The sequence below is a fragment of the Diceros bicornis genome, chromosome 13, assembly GCF_020826845.1.
Source record: "Diceros bicornis minor isolate mBicDic1 chromosome 13, mDicBic1.mat.cur, whole genome shotgun sequence".
Lineage (NCBI taxonomy): Eukaryota > Metazoa > Chordata > Mammalia > Perissodactyla > Rhinocerotidae > Diceros > Diceros bicornis.
This window is the reverse complement of record NC_080752.1, coordinates 22412509-22431489: the sequence shown is the minus strand read 5'-3', so window position 1 is coordinate 22431489 and position 18981 is coordinate 22412509. Positions and strand designations below refer to the sequence as shown.

Sequence of the window (18981 nt, the reverse complement as noted above, 5' to 3'; positions counted from 1 at the left end):
CCTCATTCTTCCTCTTCTTAGGCTGACAGTTTGGTTTCTTGTAGAAACTGCATCATCGTGAGAGTGTCAAAACCCTCTTGGGGGTGACGGGGGCGTGGGTGGGGGAGCCAGGGATGGGTCCAGTTCAGTGACCGTCCTGGGCTTGGTCCACTTTGTCCTGTTATTGCTTTTGCCTTACCTTTTTTTTTTTTTTTTTAGATTGTCTTAAATTTTGTGGTAAAACAACTCATATTTTTCTTTAAATCACTAAATAATTGGAATTTCAGTGAGGGAGGGGGGGTCGTTTACCAGTTCTCGCTGTTTTTTTGTTTTTTTTAAACACTATTTTGGAAGAGTGTTTTCCTTTGAAGAAATGTGATAACGTAATTCTTACTCTCTAGTCTCTGCAGATCCCTTTGTGCAAACCAGTTTGAGGTGAGCAGAGACCCACTCAGACGCTACTGTGCTGCGTCCACTGTGGCCGGAGTGTGGGGTGGCCTGTTCACACTGGGCAGTGGGCAGCTTTCCAGAACCATCTGTTACAAGGAGCACAACTTGTGAAGTGCCAGGTTGGGCAGATTGGGCGTTTTCTGCGCCCTGAGTTATGAAGAGGAGGTGCTGATTAATCAGACGAAGTGTGACAGCCCTCTGCCCGGGCTCTTGTGAACTGGAAACTCCCCCGATGAGTTTAGGGACTGACTGTTGCTCTCTGCTGTGCTTTTGTGGGAATGCTGCGTTGTCTGCCTGCCCACATCTGACAGTTGTTCAGGAAAGGCCGTCCGTGTCTGTCACAGACGACTGTGCCCACTCCTGGTCTGTGGCTGGCCCAGGTGTGCCGGGCGAGCACAGCTGGCAGGTAGTAGCCACAGGATGGCCAGTGCCTCTTTCCCGGGAAGTGGGGGTAGCAGGCGGAATTGGGACAGCTGCCGAGCTGCCATTCTTGGGGCAGGTGCCGCAGCAGAGCCGCCTCCCTGTTCGGGGGGATCTGCTTCCGACTGGCGTGTGCTCTGGGAACCCGAGTGTATGAGGAGTGTTGGTGCAGCTGGCACACACAGAATGTGATGACAAGTGGGGTTTATTTTGTACTTCACAGTACATCTTTTGCTAATTTTAGTCCAACAAAAGCAACTTTGCTGCTACTTTGCGGTTTGGGGAGTTCTTGGCACCTCTGCTCTGGTGTGCCTGCCTCTCCCAGGCTGTCCCCACTGCACTGTGGGGGCTGAGCTGTGAGAAACCAGGAGTCGCAGGTCGGTCCTCGTGGGAGGCCTCTGGTCCCTACATGCTTCCAGGCCGTTGGGAACACCCCCTGAATGTGCTGTCTGAAGGTTTGTTTTTCTAATTTTCATTCCTTTTACACAGAAGTAACACTTGGCCCTAAAAACAGTGCTGTTCACACTTCCAGGCTCACAGGTGCTGTGTTCTCTAGGAGGTGACGTGAATGCAACACGGTGCTTCCCAGTTGTCACGTGTGTGTCTGCAGGATCCAGTGTGTTCTTAAGTCTTCTGTTTGGGGATGTGGCCGTTTAACTAACGTGAAGCTGTCATGAAGGGTCCCTGTGGAGGCAGAAGTGAGCCTGTCCTGCCTCCTGTGGCCAGTGTGTGTGGTTCTTGGGTTTGTGTTTGATGAGCCCTTCTAAGGCTGATGGCACTGACAGTCAGCGCTGGAGGTTTCGTGACAGCAGGTTGTCGAGGACACAGGGAAGCCAAGCACCACCTCACACTGTGGTGCAGAGTTGACTGTCGTGGCCATCCTGTGTGGTCCAGGTGTAGTGGGGGCAGCAGCTCACGTGCTCCTTGAGTCCCAGGCCTCGCCAGGCCACAGGCCTCCATCTAGGCCTCACTTGGTGCCGATCTGAAGTGAAGGTAGAAATGTTGCCGCTATGTGGTAATCCTAAAGTTTGAACTGAGTACTTGAATTCTTCCCGAGATAGGGGAGGAGGAGCCGCCCATCCACCAGGTGCAGTTTGGGGGAGCAGGTGCCCAAGAGGCTCCAGCTGCACGGAGGGGGCTCCCTGGATGCCCACCCCCTTCTCGTGGGAGGGGCACACCAGAGGGAACCCCGGGGCAGGCAGGGGCCTGAGTGGATTCTGGAAGCCAGCAGAGAATAGAGGAGGGCTGCTGACCCGGCTCTCACCTCCTGGGCGGGGCAGTCGTCCCTTACGGATGGATCAGGGATTGAGAGATTGCCCGGGGCACGTGGCCCTTGAAATGAGAGCCTTGGGGGGCTTTCAGAAGCCACCTTCCTCGCCTGGGGTGTGGATGGCTGGTGGTGGCCAGCTGTTACCCATCTAGGGGAGCGCCATGGGCTGAGGGCCTTATCCTCTGCATCACCTCACACAGCTGTGCCTGGACGCACCCTGACCTGTGGTGACCCCAGCGCCTGGGCGGGCGCATCTCTGGAGTGGTGGGGGGAGGGTGCTTGGACATTTCAGTGCCTTGGTGCTTTTGAGGATCTTCCCCCCCGAGGGACTTGGGTCCCTGCTGAAGAAGTCTTGGTTTGTATCTTCTGTTTCAGTTTAGAAGTGAAACCCGATTATAGGATTCAGAGAGACGAGCAGGTTTCGTGGCACGGCCCAGCTGTGGGGAGCCAGGACCCTGCAGGACTGGGGTTCACATCTGAGGCTAAGCCAGCAAGTGGGAAAACCTGGCTTAGGCGTGGTTGCGCTTGAGGACAGAGGAGATGTTGATACGGACCAGCACGAGCTTGGGTCCGTTCAGGCAGCATCAGAAGCATCTGAGATAGGCATCCTATTAGCGAAGCACAAGCAACCCCTGATCAAACCAGGACCTGAGCGGGCTGCCTGGAGCGTTAACCCCCATGGTCAGTGATGTGCGCCCCAGCCTCTGAGTGTACACCTTGGAGCCGAGCTGCTCCCTGCCTACTCTGCCTCCAGAGCCCCTGGCTGGGCAGAGCCCACTGGCCTCTGGGTCAGATGAGGGTGGGCAGCGTCCCCACGGCAGTGAAGGTTCTGACCTCCTGTGGTTGCTGAGAGAACACGGGGACCCTGGATGGTGGGGTCACTCTCCTACCCCCACCCATGGGCGCTGTGAGGCCGCCTGTCCTGAAGCCCCTTTCTGACCAGGTGCCACGTGACCAGGGTCGGGCTGGCACCACCCCTTGGCTCCCCAGCCCTTGCCCTTGGGAGTTCTGTCTCCACGGGGAGACCCTGCTTTTGTTCTTAGTGTTCCGCACCCATCTTTTCTTATGTGGTTTGTCTTTCATTCAAATGGTGACATTTGTGGGAAAAGGAGGCCTGAGCTGTGCTCACCTCCGACCCTTGGGAAGCGCTCTGTCCAGCCAGGATTGAAGAGGGATGGGGGCCTGGGATGGGGTGTCCACAGCACGGGCCTGGGCACTGGGCCTGGAGTAGGCCCAAGTTAAAGAGGCAGATGGAAGGCCCCCAGCTGAGCACAGAGCCTCGTGGTGGCTCAGTGGGGACGTGGGGTATGGGGGTCCCACTGTTAAATCCAGGGCCTTCACGAGGGACCGTCCGAGCCCTTGTTTGGATCTCTGCCAGCACCTTTCCCCTGTTCTGGAAACAGCCCATCCATCTCCTCATTCATGTGCTTGTGTTTGGCTTTACCCTGGGTGCTCCCTCCGTCTTCCTTCGTGGAAACATCTCTGCCTTGAGCCGAGGCTCCCACAGGTGGGCTCTGAGCACAGGCCTTGCTCTGTGCCTGCCCCCAACCCCCTGCCCACCTTCGAATGCCCCCTTGTCCACAGGAACTAGAGCCGCGTTCTTCACCTCGCCAGCTTAGGGTGCGCCTGCCAGAGCAATTCCCTCCACGCAGCTGGCCCTGATTCGCTTGGGTGGATGGTCCCGTGGAGGGGCAGGAAGGACACCCCTTGTGGGTGGCTGTGGGACGGCAGGTTGTCCTCGCAGGCAATGGGAACGGGGTGCCACATGCTGCCGCGACTCTGAAGGACCTGGCGCTGGTCTGGAAGCGGATGTTCACCAGATGGACTGTTAACGTCAGTTGCTCTCTGGGAAGCCATGTCAGAGAGAAAAATGTCAGCTAACCTCTGTCTCATGTGCTGAGAGTGCAGCACAGGCGAAGTCGTGGTTGAGGTTAAACCTGATGTCTGAACAGCTGCCTTGAATTAGAACTAGACTAACTAGTGCCTCAACTCTCGGGGAAGGGCAGATATTCAGAGTAACAGATGCTGCAGAGTACGTGGGCCCCTGGGCACCGCCGGCCTGCAGCCTGGGCGCAGGTGTGGACACAGCGGCCTGTGGGCTGGGCTGCTCCCAGTCCCTGGGCTCGTGGCGGGCCTGGGGGCATGTGGACTTGTGAACTCTCAATGTTTGCCTTTGCTTTTCAACTTGAAGAGAAGACAAGTCTCCTGTGAGTGCTGTTTCTTTTCTTTCTCTTTTCTTTAAGAACAGTCCCTGAAGAATCCTATCCTGAATCTGAGCATTTCCCCTCACGTGCCCATTTGGCCATCTTGCTCGTGTTTGTGTAACAGTTTGGAAAGAGCGCATGCTCTGCACTGACAGGGTCTCAATTGTTTCATGGTTAAGACCCTGAGTGTTTCAAGATGAGCCTCTGTTCCTGTCCCTCCTGTGCCATGACAGAACATCCGGGTCTTTCCTGGACCCTCCTGTGCTCCAGGTGCCCACCCATCTGAGCTGGCCTCGCAGCTGGGGGAGGCGCCATGCCACCCTCGCCTGTTCCAGGTGAGAGCAGCGTCCTCTCTGAAGACCGAGAGAAGGGGCCAGGAGTGCTGCCACACCAGGTGCGAGGTGGGACACGCATGGCCACCACCCGGGTCAGGGCCATATTTGCTCATCTGCAAACTGATGGGGGCTGGCGGCCCCTCTGCGTCAGACACCCACCCTCCCCTACCCCTCACTCCCTGTCACGCTCAGCGGGTGGGAATCTCGCTTGGGATCTGGATCCAGCCACTAGAACCAAACAGCATCCCTGTCTCCTTGGCCTTCTGGAAGCATCAGGTTCACTGGGCAGTGAAGCTCCGTTGGGAATCTCCCCTCTCACTGAGGCTGGGGTCCTTTTGGTCGACCAGCTGCTGAGTAGGGAGCCAGGTGACGTGGGAGACCCCACGCCACACCCTCCGCCCACACCCGCCAGCCTCGGGGCCTCCGTCCCAGTCGGGCTCCTCCTCCACTTTTCCCAGCCCAGTTGAAGGGGTTCGTTTCTTTTAAATTTATTTATTTATTTTTCCCCCAAAGCCCCAGTAGATAGTTGTATGTCATAACTGCACATCCTTCTAGTTGTTGTATGTGGGACATGGCCTCAGCATGGCCAAGAGAAGTGGTGCGTCGGTGCGCGCCCGGATCTGAACCCGGGCCGCCAGCAGCAGAGCGCGCGCGCTTAACCGCTAAGCCACGGGGCCGGCCCAGGGGGGTTCGTTTCTTACAAGTGTGCGAACAGCAGGTGAGGCTCCAGCCTGCTCTCCCGTCCCTTGAGGTGGCTTCCTGCCTTTGCACGTCGGCCAGCCCTTCACCGAATGTGGTCAGCCAGGCAAGTCGCTATGTCCAGGCCCGTGGTTGCAGGAGCACCTGTGTGCAGTGGGGGCAGTTGGTTCTAGAGACAGAACAAGTGCTTCTCGCCTTCCCCGGGGGCACCCGAGAGGGTGGTCCTGTCTGCGGCCGGCTCCCTGTGCAGCTCAGCCTCATGGACACACACCCAAGGTTCCCCCAGGCTCTGTCTTGGCTGTTGCTCGCTTTGTGGGTCCAGAGCCAAGTGCCTTCAGCACCGGGGGTCCTCGTTAAGGGCACTACTCAGCCAGGAAACACTTGCATGAAATGTTTCATTCTCTTCTGACAAAATGCTTCTGAGCTCTGCAGCTGCTAACACTATGCTCTCTCCCTCCCATGCTCCTGGGTCTTCTGGGTCTTCCTTCAGAAGCCGGCCCTCGCCTTGTGTGCAGCCCTTCCACAAAGGAAGTGATGCCCTCCCTTTGGCCCGGCTTTGATTCTAATAAAGACTTTGTGTTGGTGGCAGATGACTCCGCATCTCGAGCCTCATTCTGATCCTTCACATCCCGATCCCCACTTTCCTGTCCCTGCATGGTTTGAGGTGGGGGTTCAAGTGGGACTTGGGGTCCCTGTGAATTGAATTGGCAGGTGGGTTTGTGGTTTCCCTCTCGAGAGTTCCTGGCACGTGCACCTCCGTGGGCCTGCCTGTCACGGCCTGCGCCTTGTGTCTCTGGTATTTACCAGAAGATAGTCCTAAAGGCCACTGTTACTAGCCCCCTGCTACACTAATGAGGGTTTGGGTTTGATCCCTAAACTAGGCTTTTCTCCTTAATTATATGAATCTTAATTTCATTTGTTAACTCATCTACATGAACAGTTGAGGGGTGAGTAGGAGGAAGGGGCTTCGCGAGGACTGGGTAGGACTGTTGCAGACCCCGATGCAGAGCTTGCCCTGAGCACCTGGTGGTCATCTCTCCTCCAGCCGTGGCCTTGCCCAAAGCCGAGCTCATCTAGGTGGCAGGTCACAGAGGACACTGCCGGCTCCATAGTCTCCGTTCTGCCCACAGGACTGCGGGGACCGTACCACAGGCTGCCCCTGAGGGCTTGAGCCTTAACTGTCGACCTGCCCCAATGTGCAGGGCCTCCGTGCCCCTTTCTTTCCACTGGCCTTGGATGTCAAGGGTCTGAGGGACCAAGTTCTGGAAGGACAGACCTAGATGTATAGAGCCGCTCGCGAGGCCCACCCGGGACGCGGACTGTGGATGGGTTGTGATTTTCATCACACTTAGTTAAAAACACCCCACAGCTGACTGTCAGGTGTCTTTTTAAGTTAAAACTCTTAGGTGGACAACTTAAATATATTCTAAAAGTCGTTTTCACTATGCAGGAAGGTAGGAAATGTATTTTGAGTAATACAAGCTTATTTATATAAATTATCATAACTTAAATTCTGGGAAAGACATTAAATGTATCACTCAGAATTCCTAAATCAGCTAATCTGTGCCTCTAAAATAGAATTAACAAGATGCTTGTCCCCACCTGTCTGGAATGACACTCAGAGACCACGGGCCTCGTCTTCGGGGCCTCCATCTCTGTCTCTTTCAGGGAGGTGAGCCCTCTCCTGGACCCCAAGAGTTAGGTGGGGGTGTGGCCCTATCTGGAGGGTCCCTGAGGAGGTGCTTCCAGCTCAGGGGTCGCCTACTCAGCATAGACCTCAACTGCAGGGCCTGTGAGTCCCCGGAGCTCCGAGGGGCACTGAGCCCTTTCAGGCTCCAGGCCCCCTTCCTTTCCCTTTTCAGCTAACTCGGGTTCTCCCTCTTGGACCCCCTTTTTGCTGCTGGGGTTTCCTTCCTTTGGCAGGTTTTCAGGTTTTCCTTCTGCTGTAACTGAGCTGGAGCTGGAGTTGGGGTTGGGTTTCCAGGTGAGCTTTGTCTGCTGAAGGGCTGGGCTTCAGCATGAGCAGTTGCAAAGGTGCTGCAGGACGAGTCAACAAAGGCAGGCAGCGGGTTGAAGAGACACAGACGAGGAGGGAGCAGACACTGGGTCTCTGTTTTCTGGCAAGGGTGGGTCTAGGGGCTGCAGCCCGAGGTGGGCACATGGTCCAGATGCTGGTCAGGGCCTGTCTGCTGGGCTTGGGGCATGCGCCTCCCCCATCCAATGTGTCTTATGTGGGACCTGGGGACTGTGACACAGCCTGCTCCCCAGAATGCCCCTCTGTCACCTTGGTGCTCCTGCTGGGGTGGGGGCGGGATGGCTCTGCCTGTGCAGACACCCAGCAGGCACTTCTGGGTTTAATAACCAACACCTCTCTCTGAAGTTCCTTAACTCTGGCGCTTAGCTACACGCAGAATGGCATTTTGCACATGTTGGACAGAAATAAGAGAATCAAGCCCCGGCCAGAGAGGTTCCAGAACTGCAGAGATCTGTTCGATCTGATCCTCACCTGTGAAGAGAGGGTGTATGACCAGGTGGTGGAAGGTAAGAGCGCTGACTCAGGACCAGCCCGCATGCCTCTGCTGGGACGAGGTGCGGTGCCCTGTGCATCACGGCCTCCTGGGCTCCCTCGTCCCAGTTGGAAGTGCAGCTGCCATCCTATTGTGGTTCCTGGCTCAGGGCTAGTGAAGGATTCTTGGCACGTCTGTGGGCTCCTGTGGGCAGGGCCGTAGTGAGGTGGACAGAGGGCCTGGCCCCTGACCTGTGGGGCCCAGCTGTGGAGATTGTAGCCTTCTGGTGGCTCATGTTCCTCAGAGCAAAGCCACCTGTGTGCTGGCCGACAGCGCCTTGCGGGTTTCACGGAGGAACTGGAGCCTGCTTTTTGGGCATGAAAGTGCTGTTGGCTGCTTTGCCGCAGGACGAGCTGGATGTTTGAGGGTGAGGCGGGTGGCCTGGTGTTGAGGTTGATGATGACATTTCCTTGAGTCACAGCCGTCTTCGGGGCGAGGCTCCTCCAGCAGGGCAGGTGCTTGCCCCTGCTCTGATGCTTGGTCCTTCGTTGAGCCCCCAGAGGCCACGGGCAGGAAGAGCAGTTGGGGCACTCGCCCTCCTGTGCCCTGGTTCCGAGGCCTCTGGCATCTGTGTCCTTTTGACCCGGTTAGATCTGAATTCCAGAGAGCAGGAGACCTGCCAGCCGGTGCACGTGATCAACGTGGACATCCAGGACAACCACGAAGAGGCCACCCTTGGGGCCTTCCTCATCTGTGAGCTCTGCCAGTGTGTGAGTATCCAGCACCCCTACTCCTGTCCCCTGCTCTGAGCTGGGCGAGGGGTGTGCAAGAAACCCCAAGAGCCTGCGCGTGCTCTGGCTCAGGAGTCCAGGTCTGCCTGGCCTGGGGCCCCTAGGAGCAGTCCCTGCCAGAGGGAAGTGACTGGGACCATCTCCTGCACTCGAGAGTTTCACCGTGAAAGTGACCGTCACACAATTCGATTCTCATTCAGCTCATTTTCAAATGTTAAAACCCAAGTGAATGCAGAGGGGCCCACAAGCTTGAGAACCCACTAAGTGGCTCTGGCTTAAGAACTCACCTTCTGCTTTTCGTGAAGTTGATGGAAGGGGTGCAGGCACCTGCTTGATGTCTGGCTTCCACGAAGACGGCTCTGTGTGTCCGTCAAGAGCTTCCCGGACACGGGCCCCTGCCAAAACCCCGGACATGTCTAGTGGAGCCTGGGGGTCCCCAGAGATGGTGTCCGAGGGCTCGTGGGTGCTCTGCGTCCTCATCTTCGCTCTCAGCACTGGTGGTTCCAGACACCTGGCCTTCCCCGCACGGCCCTGGGCATCCTCCCTTGTGAGAAAACCCCAAGGGCTTGTGCAGCCACCGTGCAGCCGTGCTTGGACTGAAACGTTCTCAGATGCTACAAGAGGACCTACCCAAGGAGAAACCCACGTGCCTGGTCCTGTCTTCTACCTGTGAGATCTGTGTTTAGGTCAACTGGCTGTGGAGTCACAGAAGAATGAGGAGAACCAGTGGTTCACCCAGGAAGTCTGGGGAGAGGCAGGCTGGACCTGGTCTGCTGTGTGAGGGGCCCAGGCCCCTGCTCGCTTGTTGCGCCACCCAGCATAGCTTCTGTTCCCAACGTGTGTCGTGGTCCAGTGTGGCTGCTGAAGCTCTAGCACTTGTGCCCATGATCCAGCCATCATGCAAGAAAAAAGGCTGAAGCGGAAGACATGTCCCAGAAGTTGCACACATGACTTCCACTTGGGTAACGCTGACGAGAGCCAAGTTACAGAGGGGCCACTCTTTACTTCAGAGAAGCACTGCTTGTAGGGGCCAATGAGCAGCCTTGGCCACGGTGCAGCCCATGCCAGGGCAGGTGTGCTCAGGAGCCAGCCCTGGGCCACCCCAGGGCTGTATCCCCTCCTTTTAGGGCAGGGGTTCTCCACCTCAGGATATCTGCCATGTCTGCACACATTTGCAGTTCTCACAACTGGGAAAGACACTAGTGGCAGCTCATGGGTAGAGGCCACAGATGCTGCTGAACACCCTACAGTGCCCAGGACAGCCCCCCGCAGAGCATGGGCTGGCCTCCTCCCTGGGCAACTGGGGCCAAGTGACTCCCTTCTGTCTCCAGGCTGCTCATTTGCAAAGTGGGGATGGTATGGGCGGTGAGGGTTCATCCCTTCATCGGCTGCAGGCAGGCCCTGCTGCAGCCGCTCTGCGCCTAGCCCCCTTCCCTGCTGGGCTCAGCAAGGGAGGGCCTGCGGCTGCCCTGGGAACCCTGCAGCTTCCCCTCCCTCCCCCTAGGCGGGTGGGAATGAGTCCCCATATCAGTGGTCAGCACCAGGACAGGCCAGAGGTGGCTTGTTCTGTGCAGCCCTCCCTTCTGCAGGGCCCTGGGGCTGCTCGGGGCCTGGTGTCCCCTTGCGTCCCCGCAGTGGTCCAGGCATCCATAAGAAGAGGATGCAGCTGGGGCAGGAAGCTCGTGCACTCACAAGTGCCCAGCCGGTTCTGCCCCTGCTCAGGCGGCCTTTCTTTTCTTCCCAGATTCAGCACACGGAGGACATGGAGAACGAGATCGACGAGCTGCTGCAGGAGTTTGAGGAGAAGAGTGGGAGGGCCTTCCTGCACACCGTCTGCTTCTACTGACCTCCCGAAGCCGCGTTTCAGAGCCTCCTTCCTTTTGTTAATACTCATTCCTTCCTGATACTGTTTTTACTTGTGGCTATTCTGCTGGGGACGGTGGTAGCGCCCAGTGAACTGTACATATGAAATGAGAAAAGATACGTGAATGCCAGATCAAAAACAATCAAGTGTCCTATCCCACCTGTACTTGTGAGTGGGATATTGATTATAAAGTTTTTTTCTTTAACCAAAAAAGAAAGAGACGGTTTACAGTACATTTCCCCGCTACACCTGTATTTTTGGTTGTACATTCCTTCCCTCGCCCCTGACTGGCTGGAATGTGCAAACACCTGAATAAAGCGACGGCTGCATCATCTTAGGAAAGAGCCTGCACTTGTCCAATAAATAGATGCTGCTGCTGGATGTCTTTGCTTTGTCCTAAGTCCCGCCCGGCCCGCCTCCACTGGCCAGCGCAGGTCCTCTGGAGGGAACGGAGGTGGGTGCCAGACACGCCTCTCTCAGGAGCAGGGGTCCTGCCCTCAGCCCCTTCTGAAAGGGAGGCTGGGTGACTGCAGTCCAGGGCCTGTGGGTCCAGCCTAGCTGCCCAGCACGACCCTGGGGTTCTCGAACGGGGCCTTCTCCCTGTGACACCTGCTCCTGGGGCTGGGGTCTGTTGTCCCTCGTGTCCACTGTCTCCTAAGTAGCCTTACTTCACAGTGACCGCTCCTGGTTTCCGTGGAATACCTCAGGTCCCTGGTGGGAAAGTGCTGGGGGCTCCTGTGCAGGCAGTGTGGTCCACATCCATGTTGCCCATTTTGTCCTCAGGCTGTGGACAAGGGGTTGGCTCGGACTCCTCCCCAGGCCCCCAGCATCATGGGCCAGCCAGAGCAGGGCCACAGACACTGGCCTCTGGGCTTCCAGGCTGCCCAGCCCAGGTGCCTAGGGCTGACCCCTAAGGGAAGTTGGGGCTCAGGCTGGTCCTGCCCCCACTGTGGGGCATCCTTGGGCCTTTGCTGGGCTCTGTCCTTGGGCCATGTGACCATAGCTTTGGAGTGACCTCCCTGGCAGCTCCCCAGCTGCCCTGCAGGCCCCTCCACTAAAGAAGAGAAGAGGAGCGGGGAGGAGCCCCAGGACCGCCCCGGTGGCTCCGGACGTGGGCCTGGGTCCGGGGTCGCTGGGCAGGCGACCAGGGTCGGACCGGCCAGATAGGGGCGAGAGCCGGCCCTGCTGTTCCCGAGTTGGGGTCCAGCTGGCGTTGTGGGGGCGGGGCGGCCGCGGGCGGTGATGTCCCTCCCGGGAGGCGGGCGCGGAGGGAGGAGGCCGGAGCCGGAGCCGCGCGCAGGGAGGAGTGAGGAGGGAGGAGGGAGGAGGGCCGAGGGCGGAGCGGAGCGTGGCGAGCGCGGCGGCCGGGCGGCCGAGCGACCCCGGGAGCGGCCGCGTCCCCTGCCTGCGCCCCGCCCCGCGCCCCCTCCCCGGCCGGCGGCGGTGGGTGCGCGGCGGGCTGACCTCTGCGGAGGCGGCGGGGGCTCAGCATCGGGCCGGGGCCGGGGGGGGGGGGGGGGGGGGCGCCGGGGCCGGGGGGCGGCGCTCCGGCCCGGCCCGGCCCCGCCCGATGTCCATGAGCGCGAACACCATGATCTTCATGATTCTGGGGGCGTCGATCGTGATGGTGAGCGGAGGGGCTTCCCGCGCGCCCGCTCCCCCACCCTCTCCCGCCTCCCGCGCCCGCGCGCGCGCCTCCCCCTCCCGGACCTTGTTTACGGGCCGCGCGGCCTGCGCTCCCCCAACCTCCGGCCTGCGCACCCCCAAACCCCTGGCCTGCGCACCCTTTGCCCAGCCTGCGCTCCCCCAGACCTCCGGCCTGCGCACCCCCAAGCCCCGGGCCTGCACTCCCCCAAACCTCTGGCCCGCGCTCCCCGGTCCCTAGTTGCCCTGCGCTCGCCCCTCCCCCCGCCTGCACTCCCCCATCCCCAGCGCGCTGTTCTCCTGCCTGGGGGCCCCGGCCCGGCCCGCTCCTCAGCGCTGACCGGTCATGGGCTCTTCCAGGCCATCGCGTGCTTGATGGACATGAACGCGCTGCTGGACCGATTCCACAACTACATCCTCCCGCACCTGCGGGGCGAGGACCGCGTCTGCCACTGCAACTGTGGCCGGTGAGTCCGCGCCCGGCGGGGCACACGCGTGATTACACATGTGCAGCGGTAGCAGGGCCCACTGGGGCTCGTCCGAGCCGCACGCAGGCCAGGGGCAGGACCGCACTAGGCCGGTGGGGGCTGCTGAGGCTGGCACCAGGCTCAGTGGGGGAAGGACTGTCCAGCTTCCCACAGGCACCTGGGGGTTGGCCAGTCGGTTCCGGAGTGGGGAGCTTGCCTGAGTCAGTTAGGACCCCCTTCCAAAATGCCTTTAGAGAAATGGCCCATCAAGGTGATGGGCAGAATGGGCCCCCCTGGCCTCCTGGTCCAGGGCCTGGAGACCAGGAGAGCAGCAGCCTCACCCGGTGTCCCGGGAGGAATCTTGCGCAGGGCTGTGCTCACAGAGTACACCATCCTCCTCCCTGGGTCCTGACAGTGTCCATGAACTTTCCTGGGACCCAGGTACTGGGATGTGCGGAAGGTCAAAGTGGGCCTGGCCTACCTTTCTGGGCATCTGACCCAAGCCCCTCATTGTGCAGAGGAGGAACTGAGGCAAGGGGGGTGGAATTTGCTCAAGGTCACTCAGAGAGTGAGGGGAGAGCCCAGGCCCCCTCCACTGCTGTGTGACCCCCATTCTGTGCACATGCTGTGATGGAGTCCTCCAGGCCATGCATGTTTGTATGTCCATGTACGAAATAAACATCTTCTCATGAGATGGGCATGTGTGTACCGTCTGTGCATATACATGTGCGTACACACAGCACACACGCACGTTTGCATGCACATCCTCATCCCCGCAGGACGCCCTCATGCTGGGACCACTGAGGACGAAGACAGGGGCTTGAGAGGATAGAGACTTGCCCAAGGTCACACAGCCAGTAAGGGACTGCAGACTCGGACCTGTGTTCTTTATCCCTGCCTGTATCCTGCTCCAGGGACGTGAGTGCACATGTAGTGGGCAAGGGGTGTGTGTGAGACAGGACAGCTTCAGGCCTCACTGAGCATGCTCCATGCCTACGGGCACAGACGGTGTGTCAAAGCAGAACACAGGCATTAGTGCAAGCAGAGATGAGAGTGTAAAGGACCCTCATGTGTGCTGGCCAAGAACCATCAAGAGGGTTTGCTAGGTGGCCACACGTTCCCCGAGATCCCTGCATTCCTGCCTGGTGCACAAGGCCCAAGGCAAAGTAAGGGCCTGAGGTGAGCTCCACTGCCTCCTGGGCAGCCATGGCCCAGTGGCTGTAAAGTGGGGTGATCCTGAGACCCTCTAGGAGAATGGCGGTGGGCACGACACTGGGCCCAGAATCTGAGCTCCGTAAACGTTAGTAACGCACATTTTACATGTGTGTGGGCTGTTGTCTTGTGACCAGCATGTGTGTGCCCCCGACCTCACAGCAAGTGCCCACCTGGGCAGACAGGGTGTGTTTTCAGAGTGTATTTGCACAGAGGGTGTGTATGCGTCACATGTAGTGTCCAGAGTATGTGTGCACTCATGTAACACAAGTGTCTAGAGAACGCAGGCTGGTGCTAGGCCTGTGTGCACAGGTCAGCATGCCTGTGGACGCAGAAAACACAGAGTGCCACGCTTGCTATAGACATAGAGTGTTTCTGCGTGTGTGTTCACACGTGTGTGCTTTGTACACATCATTGCATACAGGATATGTAAATTCAGTGTACAAAGTAGTCTTGTATATTGAAACATATATGTGTATGCACAGCACGTGTATATAGTACAATATACAGCGAAGAGTGTGTGCCATGCGGGTATAGCAAATGTGTCTGCAGAGTAGTTTTGCACATGAGATATCCATGTGTAAACCATGTACAAGCATTGCCACAATAGACTCTATCCATGTATTATACACTGTGTGCAGAATAAGCATGCACATGTGTGTATGCCTTCTACATGTCTACATGGGGAATTTCATACAGACATGTATGCAAATTAGTGCTCCAAAGTATGTGTGCCAGCAGGGTCTGCACACACAAACCCACGCATATGCCGTGGCACCCACAGAGAGGATGGTGTGTGCAAAGCATGTACATGTGATACACACGTGCTGGTGTCAGGCAAGCATGCACATGCACACATATGCAGCTCGTGGGCGCAAGTCCATGGTATACACGCCATGTCATGTGCATGTGGCCGGCATGTATACACAACATGCGTCAGACCTCAGGTAGACACATGCAGCATGCGTGCCCAGGCAGGACACATGTGCACATCACAGAAGTATGTGTGCACACGGGAGACCAGAGCCCCAACCCTCAGGGAGGAAGGAACGGGGCAAGGGACAGGGGAAGAGCTACAGGTGCCAGGCCAGTGTTGGGGGCACAGGTCATGACCTCTGACCGCCTGGAGGTCCTGAGCCACTGGGGTGTTTGGGGCCCTTGCCTCATCCTACTTCCAGGGCGCCAGGGGCATTTCTGGCTTCGTTGGTGACTCGATCTTCACGTTTCCTGCCCTGACCAGCTGTGTGTCCTGGGGTAGGAAGCAGCAGTCCTGAGGAAGACCCCGTCAGGGCTCCTGGGGCCAGAAGGCTGGGGAAGGAGATGCTGATGATGTTCATGTTATCAACCCCCAAGAGGCCTGGCCTGGTGCCCCGGGGTGATGGGGGCTGCCAACAGGTCACGAAGGGCATCCTCCCTGGGGGGCCAGCAGCTGCTACACATTCTGGGTGGTGATCAATAGTTTTCCATCGGGCTGGCCCCATGGCGTAGCGGTTAAGTGTGCGCGCTCTGCTGCTGGCGGCCCGGGTTCGGATCCCAGGTGTGCACTGATGCACTGCTTGGCAAGCCATGTTGTGGTGGCGTCCCACATAAAGTGGAGGAAGATAGGCATGGATGTTAGCATTAGGGCCAGTCTTCCTCAGCAAAAAGAGGAGGATTGGCAAGGATGTTAGCCCAGGGCCAGTCTTCCTCAGCAAAAAGAGGAGGATTGGCAAGGATGTTAGCTCAGGGCTGATCTTCCTCAAACACACAAAAAAATAGTTTTCCACCACTTATTGATGATTGGTAGTGGCTATTGATGAACTGGGATCAGATGAGCGATGCTGCCAGGTGTCAGGCAGTCCTTGCTGACTGAATCAGGGCTGGGGGCCGCTGCTCCATGGGGCTGTGGTGACCGAGGCCCCACCCGCCATCCACGGGGGCTGGTCACACTCTGGACATGCTGAGCAGGATGGCCTCCAGGGTCCCCAGGAGGAGCAGGACTGGGTATGAGGAGAGGCCAGCCTGCTGCTGTCCCTGCTGGGCTGGGTTTGGGGCTCCAGGACTCCCTGACCCCAGTGGGAGGAAGGCACTGTGTGGCCCCTGCTGGCACAGGGACATCAGTGAGGGAGGAGCAGCAGGCCCGGGGTCAGGGAGGACTCGTGGGGTGTCCCTTTTTGAGAAGGTTCCTCTGGGGCAGATGTGCAGCATGGCTGGTGGCAAGGGGGAGTCTGGGGATTGGGTCCTATCGCTGCTAAAGACCAGGCGGAGGTGTCAACGCCTAACTGAGGAGAAGATGGGGAGAAGGAGGTTTGGGGTGGGAGGAGCTATTTTTAGGTGCGAGTTTGAGGTGTCTGTAAGATCCCACGTGGAGCCGCCAGCAGGCAGCTGGAGCTCGGGGCAGACGAGGGGCGGGGACTCGGGGGTGGGGTGGGGTCGGAGCAGACGGGGGGCGGGGAGTCGGGGGTGGGTGGGGTCGGAGCAGACGGGGGGCGGGGACTCGGGGGTGGGTGGGGTCGGAGCAGACGGGGGGCGGGGACTCGGGGGTGGGGTGGGGTCAGAGCAGACGGGGGCGGGGACTCGGGGGTGGGTGGGGTCGGAGCAGACGGGGGCGGGGACTCGGGGGTGGGGTGGGGTCAGAGCAGACGGGGGGCGGGGACTCGGGGGTGGGGTGGGGTCGGAGCAGACATGGGGGCGGCGGGACTCAAGGCGGGGGCGGGTGAGCATGGAAAGTTGGAGGAGCCAGCAAAGGGGCCTGGAGAAGAGAGGAAACCAGGAGAGGTGGCACCCTGGGCAGGAGGACCCCAGGGTGGTCCGGGCAAGAGGAGGGGCTGCAGCCACAAGGATGACTGGGGGCTGAGAGGCATGGACCTCACAGTACCTTGGGCACCCAGGGTGGGCAGCTCCCTCTCCAGGGCTCTCCTGTTGGCAGGGGGCAGGGGGCCCACAGTCTGTTGTCCTGGGTGCCAGTCTTCCGGGCGGGGCCACCCCAGCTGGGATCACCAGGCTCAGAGGGCTCCCTGGAGGAGGGGATCCAGGTAGGCCTGAGGCTGGAGAAAGCCTTGTGGGGAGGGTTCATTGTGGCCCTCAGAAGCAAGTGAGGGCCTGGGGGGTTCAGTGGCCTGAGCCTGGACAGTTGAGGGAGGGGAGGCTGAGGGGCATGGTCCAGGCCTTGGCAGGTGCTGGGACGCAGGGGAGGGGCCACAATTCAGGGGGCCCTGGATAGCTGCACATCGTCCACCCCAGGAGCAGCAGAGCAGGTGGTGGACATGCAGACCTATGAGGGGCATGGGTGAGGGGTTGCACCCAGGAGAGGGGGTGAGAGGATGGGGCGCAGGGCAGAGCCTCCAGGCCTCCAGCACAGAGAATCAGGGCAGGGTGGTGGTGGTGGTGGTGGGGCACCTGTAAGGGACAGAGGAGCAGAAGGAAACCAGAGGCCCAGGGCAGGGCTGACCCTACTTGGCTTTCTGTGGAGGGGAAGCTGGGGAAAAGGTGCAGGGGCCAGCCCGGTGGCATAGTGGTTAAGTTTGCGCGCTCTGCTTCGGTGGCCCGGGGTTGGCGGGTTCGGATCCCAGGCGCAAATCTACACACTGCTCATCAAACCATGCTGTGGTGGCGTCTCACATACAAAATAGAGGAAGACTATCACAGATGTTAGCTCAGGGACCATCTTCCTCAAGCAAAAAGAGTAAGATTGGCAGCAGATGTTAGCTCAGGGTCACTCCTCCACACACACAAACTAAAAAGAAAGAAAAGGTGCAGTGAATGTCAGGTGGGAGAGAGAGGCCAGAGGGCATCCCTGAGGAAGTAGCAGGTGGGCTGTGGCCCTTCCACCGAGCGGGGACACCCCGCCCTGGGCCCTCACCCTGGAAGACTCGTCCACCTGCACTGTGTTCCTGTGACCCCGCCAGGGTCGCCTCTGAGCCCCAGGCCAGGCAGAGGAGGGAGGAAGGTGATGCGTGGGCAGACACAGTCCTGGCCGGCCCTGGACTTCTCTCTGACCGCTGACCTCGCACACTCCCACCCTCTGGGCAGCCTCCCGCCCGGTGACCGGGGCCCCGGGCGAGTCCGGGGGCCCTTCCCGACCTCAGCCCCACAAGGGCTGCTGCAAGGACCCCGGCGGGCGAGCGGGTGCCCTTACCGCGGGGGACCCGCCCGCCCTGCCGCCCCCAGGCACCACATCCACTACGTGATCCCGTACGACGGGGACCAGTCCGTGGTGGACGCCTCCGAGAACTACTTCGTGACGGACAACGTCACCAAGCAGGAGATCGACCTCATGCTGGGGCTGCTGCTCGGCTTCTGCATCAGCTGGTTCCTGGTGTGGATGGACGGCGTCCTGCACTGCGCCGTGCGCGCCTGGAGGACCGGTCGGCGCTACGGTGAGCGGGGGGAGTGGGGGCGAGCGCGGCCGGGAGCCGGGCGGGAGCGCCTGACCTCCGGCCTCCAGACCACGCCGCTGACCACGCCCCACCGCGGCAGCCCCGCCCCTGACGCCCCATCTCGCTCCTGCCCCACCACGCCCCGCCCGGCCCCGTTCATACCACAAGACCACGCCCCGCCACGGCCATGGCCACACCCGCCCCCGCCTGACTGCACTCCGTCCTGGCCCCGCCCCCGTGACCGCGCCCCCGCCTGGCCCCGCCCCCGCCCCCCCGACCGCGCCCATGCCCGGCACCGGCCCCTCCTGGCCCCCGCCCACTCCAGCCCCAGTCCTGGCCCCGCCCCTGACCGCGCCCCGCCCCCGCAGACGGCTCGTGGACCTGGCTGCCCAAGCTCTGCAGCCTGCGGGAGCTGGGCCAGCGGCCGCACAGGGCCTTCGAGGAGGCGGCGGGGAACATGGTGCACGTGAAGCAGAAACTCTACCACAACGGCCACCCGAGCCCGCGGCACCTCTGAGCCGCGCAGGACTCGCGGGGCCGCCGGCCACCGCGCCCACCTACACGGGACTGGACGGCCACCCCGGGCCAGGGCGCCCGCGGCCACCGGGCGTGTCCAGCGGAAGGTGCTGTCTCCTCTTCTTTTTATAAAGGGGTCGGGTGGGGCCGAAGGGGCGGCCGCCGGTCTCGGGGACCGGGGTGCGGCGTGCCCGGAGTGGGGGCGGGGACGCCGGGGACGGTCGGGCCACCCGCGCCCCGCAGTCCTGCCTGCGCCAGGCCTGGG

General features: G+C 60.0%; 2 protein-coding genes across 2 annotated transcripts in view; both read left to right on the top strand.

Annotated features, from left to right (window-relative positions):
* The window catches only part of SSU72 (SSU72 homolog, RNA polymerase II CTD phosphatase), a 31311-nt gene extending 20411 nt beyond the window's left edge, over positions 1-10900 (top strand). The window contains exons 3-5 of the mRNA XM_058552654.1: positions 7759-7898; positions 8516-8634; positions 10400-10900. Coding sequence (XP_058408637.1) covers positions 7759-7898; positions 8516-8634; positions 10400-10501 — 361 coding nt within the window. The 3' untranslated portion in view covers positions 10502-10900. The remainder of the gene's footprint in view (positions 1-7758; positions 7899-8515; positions 8635-10399) is intronic.
* A 1135-nt stretch (positions 10901-12035) lies between these two features.
* On the top strand, positions 12036-18867 carry TMEM240 (transmembrane protein 240). The gene is made up of 4 exons (XM_058552653.1): positions 12036-12146; positions 12524-12630; positions 17992-18200; positions 18569-18867. The coding sequence occupies exons 1-4, from the start codon at positions 12090-12092 to the stop codon at positions 18715-18717; spliced, it is 522 nt and encodes a 173-aa protein (XP_058408636.1). The 5' UTR covers positions 12036-12089; the 3' UTR covers positions 18718-18867.
* The last annotated feature ends 114 nt before the right edge of the window (positions 18868-18981 follow it).

What these genes read in the sequence shown, in the direction of transcription:
- TMEM240 (XM_058552653.1), top strand. Translation starts at nt 12,090, where the DNA reads ATGTCCATGAGCGCGAACACCATGATCTTCATGATTCTGGGGGCGTCG. An exon ending in TGGGGGCGTCGATCGTGATG is followed by an intron (nt 12,147 to 12,523) that starts GTGAGCGGAGGG and finishes GGGCTCTTCCAG; the next exon opens with GCCATCGCGTGCTTGATGGA. An exon ending in TGCCACTGCAACTGTGGCCG is followed by an intron (nt 12,631 to 17,991) that starts GTGAGTCCGCGC and finishes TGCCGCCCCCAG; the next exon opens with GCACCACATCCACTACGTGA.